The 12,147-nt window shown below is 44.9% G+C and overlaps 2 protein-coding genes across 2 annotated transcripts in view; one reads left to right on the top strand and one right to left on the bottom strand.

Moving 5' to 3' along the window:
- Positions 1–316: 316 nt before the first annotated feature.
- On the bottom strand, positions 317–7,770 carry snap29 (synaptosome associated protein 29). The gene is made up of 6 exons (XM_048244222.1): positions 7,689–7,770; positions 6,741–6,989; positions 3,896–4,095; positions 3,080–3,165; positions 2,795–2,899; positions 317–2,436 (listed from the first exon to the last, which is right to left on the bottom strand). The coding sequence occupies exons 2-6, from the start codon at positions 6,984–6,986 to the stop codon at positions 2,279–2,281; spliced, it is 795 nt and encodes a 264-aa protein (XP_048100179.1). The 5' UTR covers positions 6,987–6,989; positions 7,689–7,770; the 3' UTR covers positions 317–2,278.
- A 274-nt stretch (positions 7,771–8,044) lies between these two features.
- Positions 8,045–12,147, top strand: part of pi4kab (phosphatidylinositol 4-kinase, catalytic, alpha b) — a 69,731-nt gene continuing 65,628 nt past the window's right edge. The window contains exons 1-2 of the mRNA XM_048244546.1: positions 8,045–8,838; positions 10,558–10,674. Of these exons, the coding sequence (XP_048100503.1) occupies positions 8,740–8,838; positions 10,558–10,674 (216 nt within the window). The 5' untranslated portion in view covers positions 8,045–8,739. The remainder of the gene's footprint in view (positions 8,839–10,557; positions 10,675–12,147) is intronic.

The raw sequence follows: 12,147 nt of genomic DNA, 5'->3' as shown, positions 1-12,147 counted from the left end.
CGCCGTTGGTTGACGTGGTTAGAGAAAACAATGAATTTAAGGTCAAATAGTATAATCTACCTCAGAGAACATAGCGCAAGATTTTTTTTAAAGAGCTTCCTTTAGGTAATTTACCTAACAGTGTCCTACATATTAGGATTTGGAAAAAATGATAACCTTTCAATTTGTAGGAATAATCATAGACTGGTAGCGTTAGCAAACGTTTAAGCCACTCAGAATGTGCCTATTTTACTTGACTTTAAAGTTCTGGAAACGACTAGAGATGTAAGCATAAAGGCTTAAGGCCGAAATGAAAAACGACAATTATCAACAGTCATAAAAGTATAATACATGTTTTATTACTGTTGTATCTCTTTTTTCGTTTGTTCATTCATTCATTCATTGAAAACACATTTTACAACATACATTTTGCCATCGGAAATACATATGGGGAGCAAGGATGGATGAAAAATCTGACCCAATAAAAAAATGAATGAAATGAACTTGACTGAAGGTTTTTCCCACAAAGTTTTAGTTCTCAAGTTAATCTCCCCACATTACAGTGTACAGCAGCCAAGGGGTGACAGACTAAATTCCACCAAATAACATTAAACGTAACAAACAGGTATAAAACAATGGGCAAAGGGGCCAGGAGTTTATGGAAGAACCCACCACCTCAATACTGTGTGAGGGCGGGGACAGCGTGAAGGCAGATGGTCAGTATGTGTGGTTCTCTCTCTGGCACACACATGAATGCTTACATAGACACAGACACACACAGACAGACAGACACACACACACACCTTTCCACAAGGTCGAGTTCAGTGAGCTCAACAATGGCATAAGTACAGCTGTGCAGTGGGCAGTAAGTACAGGTGTTCCCACACTGATCATAGGGCCTCCCCAGTAGCCGTGCGGAAAGCAGGCTTTACGACTAGACATGATTTGGCAACACGAATTGATTAGCCAATACAGCTGGCAAATCAATCCCAGGCAAGAGAATCAAATCTAGCCCTGATGTGGCCCATAGCTGTCAAGTCGCTTTACAACTAGAAATGAGCTGGCAACACAAACTAGCCAATAAAATTAGTCAATAAAACTAGTTTGAATTTTAATTCAATTCAATTTAATTCCTTGGATTTGATTTGAGGAATTTGACAGAGAACTGAGTTGACCTTTGACCCAGACAGGGGTTGACTGCGAACCAGGTGCGGGCCATAGCTAGGCCAGGTTCAGTGCAGGCTGGAGATGGGACGACATAAGGGGAGTCCCCCTCCAGACAGCATAGTATAGACACAAGGCTCCAAGACCCAGACAGAATGAGACAGTGCTACACTATCTACAGCAGTCATGACAATGCCAGGCTACTACACATTAGCATGGTCACTAGCTGCAGCAGTTATGACAATGCCAGACTACTACACATTAGCACGGCCGCTAGCTGCAGCAGTTATGACAATGCCAGACTACTACACATTAGCACGGCCGCTAGCTGCAGCAGTTATGACAATGCCAGACTACTACACATTAGCACAGTTGCTAGCTGCAGCGGTCATGACAATGCCAGACTACACATTAGCACAGCCACCAGCTAGCTGCAGCGGTTATGACAATGCCAGACTACACACTAGCACAGCCACCGGCTAGCTGCAACGCTTGAGCATAGAAAAGACACAAAGTGGGCTGAAAGTCATGCAGCTCAAGCTTGAGATGGTTAAGTTTAGTTACGGTGACACATGTGCTGACTGCTGAGTGATAAAGAAGTTTGGTGTGTGTGTACAAGTGTGCGTGTGTATGTATGTGTGTGAGAGATGGAGTGAAATAGTGAGAGACAACAGGAGAGAGAGAAAGACAGACAGAGAAACAGAGTTCTTGCTTGTTTAGGCCACAAAGTTTTAACTCTATTACATGATGAATATTATGAGATACTGTAGAACCTCTCATGACAGACTACTGTACATTCACACAAACAAACAAAAACAATGGCTCTCTTCAAAACAACTTCAAATTCACAGCAAATCCCGCAATCCAGTCTTATACCATCCATTCACTCACAAACAAACACACAGACAGACATCAATATCACACCACCCCTCAACATACACACTCCCTTCACAAGAAACAAGATAAAAAAAAATTTGAGTTGAGTGATTAAGGACTTGTGCATGAATACAGTTTTCTTGTGTGGATATGTGTGTGTGTGTGTGTGTGTGCACAATATGTCCGGCACATAGTGTGTGCACTGGGCTGACATTGGCCCTGGCAGAGTTCTGTTTTGTTTGTTTGTTTGTGTTGTTGTTTATAGTTTTTTGAGCTGGCGGTTGGTGGAGCTGATGCGTCCGTCCATGTTGTCCACCTTGTTGAGCAGTGAGTCCAGAGACACGTCCTGGTCGTCGATCTCAGACTGCAGGCCCAGACCCAGGTTCTTCAGCCGGCTCAGGCCCGAACACATCTCATCTGGGCCCGCAACACAAACACACACACACACACACACACACACACACACACACACACACACACACACACAAATATGTTATAAGTTATAACAAGTTCTATAAGCTAAATAGACATGTATAAAGCCAAACGAATAGGTTCTTAAAATCTCAAAATAAAAATGTTGTTTTAAAGTGAGCGTCAGGTCAATATGGGCAAAGACAAGACATGTCACGACTAGAACACAAATGAAGTATTCTTCATTTTTACTCCCCAAGCATGTCCATGGAAATGTGTGTGTGACTTACCGAGGCTGTGTGTATGTGTGTGACTTACTAAGGGTGTATGTGTATCTTACCCAGGTTGTGTGTGTATGACTTACCCAAGTTGTCATCCAGTTTTTCATGGGCAGCTTGTAGGTGTCTGTTCTTAGAATAGCCATTCTGATTGGACGGAGTGTCATTTGATGCAGCTGAAGCGCCAAATCCTATTGGATAGACATACTATTTAACTGTAGAGACCAACAGGTGCTTGGAAATTAATACACTCAGCATTTAATAATTTTTAGCTTTTAACCAGGCAACCGCACTGTGCATTTTACAATGTTGTGTCAGAGTTACTGAATGAGCAAGTGAGTTCCAGCATGTGTGTGTGTTCACTTATTTACCAGATGTGTCCAGTTTCCGTAGGTTGGGATGGCTGGCCTCATACCGGTCCTCTTGTTGTTTACTTTCCGATAGGGCGTCCTGGAGCCTGGATAAATGTCACATCAAAAGGGAGAAGCATGAAGTAAATAGCACAGCATCGCAACCTGCAGGTGTCTGCTGCCCTCTAGTGGTCAAATCGACTCACTGCACCCCACCACTCCACAGGGGGGCTGGCCACACATTCCACAGGCCTTTCTCCTTCCTGTTTTCCTAGAGGTGATTTAGCAGGGTCAGCCAGCCACTTGTTTTATGACAGACTGCTGATGCTAGGGGTCAAGGGTGAGAGGTCACTGATCTTACATACCACTTGGACAAGAAGTCCTACAAACATACTCACATTTACACAAAGACTCACTCACAAACACACCAAGATTTATGAAGTGATGTTCAACACACATGCTCTCACATGCACGCACTCAGGCATGCACGCTAACACACACACACACACAGAAGACAAGGAGATGCACAGATACATGCACACAATAAGCAATTCACACAGATACACTAACAGAGGGCAAACTGGCAGACAGACATGGGGAATGTGAGGATCACACAAACAATCCCATACACAGAGAGTAAAAGCACTAGACACAGCAGTTCGGGGTCACATACAGACACACTGAAGTCAGCCTCTTTTTCTGCTAGCCTGGTATCCCTCAGGCAAGTCTCTCTGTGGTCTCGCTCTCATATCAGAGACAGACACACACACACACAGACACAGACACAGACACAGACACACAGACACAGACACACACACACAGCGCAAGGATGCGTACTTGCTGTTGGCTTGGTATCCCGTGGGCTGGTCCCTCTGAGGAGGTTTGGCGGGTTCGGGCTTGGCCTTGAAGTAGTTGACCAGGCCACCCCACACACTCTTGATGCTGTTGATGTGGCGCTGGCTCGTCCGCATGTCCTGCTCCATGTTGTCCACCATGCGCTCCGTCCGCTTCAGGGCCTCGCCCTGACGCATCAGCTCCTACACACACACACACACACACACACACACACACACACGGAGCAGATGATCAGGCCAAGAACAAGAGAGTGTAAGGGAGAGTCGCAGCAAGATAATGCAGATGTTTGCCACAGAGAAAGGAAGTCATCGGGGGAAGCACATGATGAAACACACATGCGTGTGCATGCGCCTACACACGTACACATACACTACAAACTCCCAGGCAAACACTCTCACATTCACAGCCGTTGCAGTGCTGCAGTAGCCTGGAGGACCAGACCCAATCTGAAAGATTAAGGGTCTGGCCACGAATAACTTAATGGCCCAACTCGTGGGCGGCACCAAGCACGCATTTGAAAATCTCACTGCACGCAATACACACTACACTATACGATCAACTCCTGACTGACTGACTGATTCCGGTCTTTGATGCTAACACTATGTCGATTGGATAACACAGATGTGATTGGTTCCCCGAGATGCAAGTTATTCGCTGAGCAAATGCTTCCACGAGAACTCTGGATTCCCAGGGTAGTGCCGCAGTACTGTACAGTGAGAAAGGGGCTGGGAATGAGGTCTTATAGGGGAAGGTCTATGAAGTCTTGCACAATGCACTGTCCAGTCACAGTATAGACTGCATGGTGACAAAAAGGAAATAAAAGGGAAGAAAGAGAAAGAAAGAAAGAAAGAAAGAAAGAAAGAAAGAAAGATGGCCAATTTGGCCCATCATATAAACACTCAAGTCCAGTCAGCTAATAACCACAATGAGAGAGAGAAAGAAAGAACGAATGAACGAATGAAAGAAAGAAAGAAAGAAAGAAAGAAAAAGAAAGAAAGAAAGGAGAGCGAGAGAGTGAGTGTAGAAGTAGCGGTAGCAGTTGTGAAACCACTCAGGCAACAGGAAACACCTGCTGTTTGGTAGAATCACAGGTTGGCAGGTTTCCTATTGTTCTCTATGGTTCGGCAACGGAACGCTAGCATTGAACAAGCTGAGCACAACACGAGAGTATTCAATATTCAGTTTAGGCAAACCGTTTGTGTTACTAAGGAACAAGACAGAACTTATTATGGTCTGAGTGTCACGTTACTCTTACCGCTGCCGCTTCGTTATTTCCAGTGTGATCCCGGCCTAAATAATGCCCAGTGTTGTTGTGAGCTAACAAAAAGGACAACAGCACTACCCATTCTGCTTTCATTCCTTCCCTCTTCAGGGACAGAAGTGGGCACTTCAGTTACAACACTTTGAGCTTTTTGCCTTTATTTGTATAGGACAGTGAAGAGTGAGACAGGAAGTAAGTGGGAGAGAGAGATGGGGTGGGACCGGGATATGACCGCAGGTCGGATTTGAACCTGGGTCCCCGTGGGCACTTGGACCCGTATGCTGTAGCCTGTTGTGCCACAGAGCCCCCCGTACAACACTTTTCAGGCTGTGAGAGAGTAATGCAACCTATTCAGTTTGCTGGTAAAAACTGCCTTGACTGACAAATCTATTACCTTTGCTAATATGTCATGTTAATGACTAATATGTCATGTTGAGGGGTTGGGAGTTGTGTTTAGCCTTTTTATGCCTTTTAAGGAGATAGGACAGTGGAGAATGACAGGAAGCGAGTGGGAGAGAGAATCGAGGTGGGATCCGGAAAGGATCACGGGGGCGGGAATTGAACTCGGGTCGCCGGCGTACGGTGCAGGTGCCCCAGCCAGTCGCGCCACGGCCGGGGCCCAGTAAGTACTTCTTAAAGTCATGTGAGGTTAAGGTCATGTAAAGCTCAAGAGGCTGATAGGCAAAGCTGCACACAGAGATCTATGGTTCTATGTCTGCTTCACAACATTAAAACAACCCTTGATTGTTTGTTCAGACATGACAATGATAGGCCTAGCCTATATCAGCAGAGAGATAACCTTAGTATATGTTTTGCCTTAGCCTTTTTTAAACTGCATGCACTATGTTGATGGTTGAAACGCTGATGTGACTAATTCTTGGTCGGTCCACATAACAATGGCGGCGAAAAGATTAGCAACTGTCTGCCATCTACTACCAGACACAAACTGCACACTGAAGTGAAGTCATGTGCAGACAGCTGGTGATTCTCTCTCTCTCTCTCGCCTTGTCGTCACTTGTTATTTCACATCGGCAATAGTTATTTCGCCGGTAATTGCGGAAGTTAGTGTATTGTGTGTTGTTATTATAGGTGTACCTGACTTTGGATAAAGCCTCTGCTAAGTAGGCTAGGCCTAACCACAACAATAACAATAAATAAAGGACATTTCACACCCTGACTGACAATGGACTGTTTAAAACACTGAGGTCAGGCTGTCTCTGTTCCCACAGGGCTATAACAGTATAAAGACTGAAGAGGAGTTTCTTTCAAGCCATGTGCATCCTTAACACACATAAAACTCTTTAAACTACATTATATGAACTTGCCATACTGCACTTACACACACTGCAATTTTACCACCTTCTCTCTCTCAATCTATATATTAAATTATTTTAAATATTGTTGTTTATCCTTATTAGACACTATGCACATGAAAGTTGAGCAGCTAAATGCTAATTCACTACATGTCTTACAACAGTATCTCTATGTATGTGACAAATAAAAATCCTTGAAACCATAACCATAACGTGTAGACAAACAGTAGGTGTTATTTCATATGGCATTTACCTCTGCCGTCTCTGTGCCGACTTTCTCCGACTCATAGATAAGTCCAAGCGACCTGTTGCTGCTGTCCACGGCGGACTGCGCCGTCCGCATGACCTCCTGCTGGAGATGCCTCTGTCGACGCTCGGCCTCGGTCATGCGGCTTTCGGCTGGGTCGTCGTCAAAGTTGAAACCACCTCTTGATCGGGAGGCGGTCGTCTCCTCCTCGTCATCATCGGCAAACGGGTTGTGGGATTTTGGGTACGCCATTCTCTGTAAATTGCAGGACTTCAGTGAATGTGCTGGAGATTATTATTATTAGTGTCTAGAAGCGACAGCGGTTAGAACCGAGCTCTAGCGAAGTGTTCTGTTTACAACTCACAATGCTCGAGTTACAAGTCAGGCCTAGTGTCATATCAAACTACCTCAAAGTTAGTCTGTCTTCTTGCCAACAAGTATTTGCGTCCGTCATGTAAGGTTAACTAACTTGCCCGGTTAAATTACATAACAGCGACCAGTTTCACTCAAAGTTGCCCACTACTCCACAATCTACCTAGAAGCTACTTGTTAACTCACATGCTAAGTAATATTAGCTTCAAATTTGGGCGGAGGATAATACCATTAGTGCTAGCTAGAACTAAACCGAGATCCAGCCTTCACGGCATGATCTCGACATGTTTAAAACAGACGTAAAATTACATTTCCTAACTTCCGAATAATGCTGTCCAGCCTAATCAAGCACGACTGTCACCTTGCGACTTGGAAGCTGAAACTTCAAAGGTTACTCAACTACAGACTACGGCTAAGTGCTAGCGAGCTTCAAAGCTAACGTTAGGTATCCAGGCAGTTATCTACAGTTCACAATGTACAGCAGCAATCAAACTTCAGATGTTGATAAACAAAATGCCTAAGTGTCACTTTTTTTTTTTAAATCAACGGGTCCTTCGAAGATATTATCAGACATAACGTTACCTTTCCTAGAACAGATGCTGCTGTTTTCGCCTGTGCCGTCAGCTGACTGCGCTTCTGGATCAGTTTCCTGTCTGATCTCTGACGTCAGCTAGACAAGTGGGTGTGTTCAAACAATAATAAAAAAAATGGCTGGATTATGATTTTATGTTTGTTGTAAACAAGATTACTAAACACGTGGAACCTCTAGACTGTAAACACCAGTGTAGCTATAGGCTATAATGAAGTTCGGTTATTAATTTTGTCATATATTTATTTGTAAAATATTTTTTTCGGTTTTGACTTTCGCAGACATTGTAGCCTATGGAACTTTTTTGAACGGGATTAAGTTCTTGTGGCCTTTGCTATTCATGTATTTCGGGTAGCCTATTTGAGAGACATTTCTCATGAACACGGTGTAACACTAACGCAAACCTTTGGCCTGTCACAGGAGGGTGCGAAGCATTTTGAACAAAGCCAACAGTTGAGTTGAAATGGGTGGAGAAAGGCAGAATAAGTTGTTCGCAGAAATCTGACATCTGGAGGCCAAAGACGGACAAACATATCTGTCAAGTCGAACCAGTTTATTTGACGAAGGGTTAGCACACGTCCCTATCTTTGATCTGTGGCGATATGTCGTAGTAGTAGGACAACACATAAAGGCATAGGCTCTTGTAGGCTACGGTAGCCTAAACACCAGAGGGAAAGGCGGCTAATCAAACATGTCAATGGGCGCCGAGTGGGAGTCATGATCTCACGAGCAGTTTTGCAATTGCAGAGATGCAATCTCATTTAAATACCATGGGGATGCGCGCACACACGCACACACACACAAAGTGAACCAAACGGCCAACTGTCAGCGCCAAAATATCCCACAGGCTACGCATCGCATTAGGCAACAGTACCCAGCTCTACCGCGCTGAAAAGCTCTGCTGCATCAAGTTCTTTTGGCAATTGTGTACTGCGTGTTCCCTCAGACTTGCCGTATTACTGTTTGCGTGCCTGTGCTGCTACATTTGTGCCATTCTCTTGCGTTTTCCGAACTTTCTCATTTGGGAGGTGGAAGAGAGTAAACATGTCGGCGAAAGGAGGGGGAACTAGAGGCTTCTATTTCAATACAGTTCTTTCGCTCGCCCGGTCCCTGGCCGCGCACCGACCAGCGCCTATAGAAAAGGTGAGATGTTTTGCTTGCATCAGACATTTAATTTGTAGGCTACTGTCAACAGATATGTTGCGTAAAGTCTCTCCAATTCACTCCACTGTGAAAAAGACAGGTGTCAGTGTCCAGTGCAGGCTACACTGCACTTGTTTAATGTCAGCTTAAATGGGCTACCTCCGAGATAGACTATCAAAACAACTAACAAGACAATTAACGCAGGCTATGGTGCATTGTTTCTTTTCTGAAATGAGATTGTGTGTGTGTTAGCATGTGTTGACATGGGAAGAAGCTACCCTTAATTGGTGGATAGCCTATGTATAGTGTAGCAATTTAACTGCATGTCTCTGGTTGCATTAGTTTACAGACAATTAATTAAACGTGATGAAAGAAAAGGGCTCTCTATTAGCCTAGAATAGGTTAGGCTATATGATGTGGAGGTAATTAAAGGTGATTTTTGTTGTGATTCACTGAAATATGTAGTGGCTGTCACCGCCCCCCTTGGTAAAACCTTGTCAAACGCACGCACAACAAAGACATATTTCTGCGTATCAGAACCCGCGCTAACGCTGCAAGTCAATTCTGTTGTCTAATTGAAGTTTTTCTGAAGCGGGGGTTGTCGGCATCGACCAGCCGATATTTTTAGTCAGCGATTAGATAATCATTCGCACTTCAAAATGTTGCGCACTGCAGTGCTTGCCATGGATACGTCGGTGGTGTAGCCTACTGCTACTGCTGCTTCTTGGCTGAGCGAAAACCAGTCACTGGGGATGCAGTTTGACGAGTGCTGTATAGTCTACCCACCGTTGTGGCCCATGCACCATTAACTGATTAATGTCCCGTTCTGTATGATCGTTATCATGTGTAGACCAGCTGTCAAAACTTTTTGACAGGCTGATCGATGAAGTACATTCTAAGCTGGCTCGCGCTTTCCAACAGGTTGGTCTAAAGCGCTAAAGCGCAGATACATTGGGAGATTTTAGCTGCGACACCGTTGACCAACGAAACTATGCATTTATATTATTTGGTTATCCAGTTATATGGGTAGCCTATCACATATTCGTTTGGGAAATAACGATAAGCATAATGTAGCCTACAATATTATATTAAAATAATTTAGCGTTACTTAACGTTCAATGTCGTCTAGACAATTAGGATTTAATAGCCTAAATAAAATGCACTTTTATGTAGGCTCAAGTCTGTAGCCTATAGACCTTGCTTGTATCAAAGTCAGAATACAATTTGGAGGTTGAAATATACCTCCACGGGCTGTTGTGAAACATGGATTAGTGAATTGCATACTTCGCACTTTATAGGCCTTTTTGTATGATTGTTATGGAACATATGTTTAATCCATCCATTTAGGCTACCATATCTCTTGTGTGTGTGTGTGTGGGGGTTATTTTCGAAATGTGGCCTTTCATCCACACACACTGTAGAACCAGAGTCACCAGTAGGTTACAGCACAGACCTTTGTGCCCCCCTTCTGCCCCCCTCGGCACCCCATCTATTCATATTATTGCTACCCTGTAGTGCTGCATCAGTTTGCCTTTGTGATATGAAGAGTTGTGGGGATATTAATACACACCGCTATCCCTGAGTTTTGAAATAAAGAACACTGACCCTGGGTCAGTCAACAATTTCATTTTTTTGTTAGTGCTACAAGTAAAATTAGAATTGATTTGAATGACCTTCCCTGATGCCCTGGTGTTGCCATCTTCTCTCTCTCGCCCATAGGTGCAGAAGCTGCTATGCATGTGTCCATCAGACTCTCGGGGAGCATTCACTCTCGACATCCGCCGCAGGGATGCAGTCATCGCCCTGGCCATCTTCCTGGTGGAGTCGGACCTCCAGGTGTGTGTGTGTGTGTGTGTGTGTGTGTGTGTGTGTGTGTGTGTGTGTGTGTGTGAGAAAGAGAGGCAGAGAGAGAGAGAGAGGGATATAGAGGCAGGCAGAGAGGGAGAGAGGGAGAAAAAAGTAAGAGAGCATGAAAGTCCATCATGCAGTGTGTGTGAGAGAATATGGTTGTGTGCTCGAACCTTTTGGTGTTTATGACTACAATGAACATCTCAAAGTGTTCAGAGTAAAGCCTTCTGAGTTTTGATGTGCATCCCTTATACTGTATATTGAGTGTGTGCTATGTCTAGTGAAGCTGGCTATGAGCCGTCCCCCACCACTTTACACTACACTGAGGAAGTGATTCATTTGTAAATAGTTGCCGTGTGTGAAGAGGTATTTTTGGGGAGATATCCTAGCTCATGTATATTGTATACAGAGTTATACTCTTGGCTCATATTAAATATTAACTTTACTCGATGTGCGTGCTTCTTTGCTTGTGTGGAAACATGTATGTATGTATTTGCATTTGTGTATGTGTGTGTGTGTGTGCGTGCGTATGCAAGGCATGTATGCGTCGCGTCGCGTCGCTGTGCTTGCTTGCTTGCTTGCTTGCTTGCATGTCATGCGGTTTCCCTACAGTCTGATCGGAGCTCTATAAGCAGTCTGAATGCTGTGGTTATTTTTATCATTTTTACTGTCTGTTTGGGTAGCAAGCGGGTGTGTGTGTGTGTGCGTGCGTGTGTGTGTGTATACAGTATGTGTGTACGTGTCTGTGTTTGTGTGAGTAGAAATTGTGCGTGTGTGTGTGTGTTTGTGGGTAGAAAGTGTGTGTGTGTGTGTTTGTGGGTAGAAAGCGTGTGTGTGTGTGTGTGTGTTTTAGAGGACTCATTGCCCGTGTGAGTGAGGCTTGAGTGAGATCGGCTGGATCAGCTGATGTGTTGGACAGGAAGATTAGTGGTGATTGGTACGTAAGCCGTTTCGCCTGAGCCGCCGAGCCTCCGAGATGGAGCTGGTGCCCTGCCTGAGCCCCACAACAGCACTCTCGGCGTCCACGCGCTGACTCACAGCTAATGAATGGTTGTCCTCGACCCACCTCCCACCTCCCTTGTCCACGCACAGCGCAGGGAGGCGAGGCGTCCTTTTGTGTTGTTCCACAGCAAAGGCTTGTGGGTAAACCGACAGCAGATTGGACGGCCGCTGTTGCCGTGCTGCTCGTGAAGGGCCCCATGATGGATGTTGCCGAGCACCCAGCCAACTCCTCTAAGGCAGGCGAAGATTTGCCAGTCGAGCGGGCAGTGACGGTATCATGCCCGACGGAAATGTTGGCTCAAACTGAGCGTAAATGATCCGATCAAATTGTGTGAGACTACAACCTCAGGCCTTTCCTGGCTCTCCGTTTATGTCTCTTACTCCGCCACTTTATCTCTCTGTGTTTAAACAACTTTCTGCAACACGGACGAAACACGACACAACAAAACACACAACACA

This window comes from Alosa alosa, chromosome 5 (assembly GCF_017589495.1).
Source record: "Alosa alosa isolate M-15738 ecotype Scorff River chromosome 5, AALO_Geno_1.1, whole genome shotgun sequence".
Lineage (NCBI taxonomy): Eukaryota > Metazoa > Chordata > Actinopteri > Clupeiformes > Clupeidae > Alosa > Alosa alosa.
Note: the sequence above shows the minus strand (reverse complement) of the source record. Positions and strands in the feature narration are given on the sequence as shown.

Bases quoted from the DNA above. Each gene is read 5' to 3' on its own strand.
- snap29 (XM_048244222.1), bottom strand. From the start codon at position 6,986: ATGGCGTACCCAAAATCCCACAACCCGTTTGCCGATGATGACGAGGAG. The intron at 2,900-3,079 runs GTAAATAAGTGA...TCTATCCAATAG, and splicing joins ACGGAAACTGGACACATCTG to GATTTGGCGCTTCAGCTGCA. The intron at 2,437-2,794 runs GTAAGTCATACA...TTGCGGGCCCAG, and splicing joins AAAACTGGATGACAACTTGG to ATGAGATGTGTTCGGGCCTG.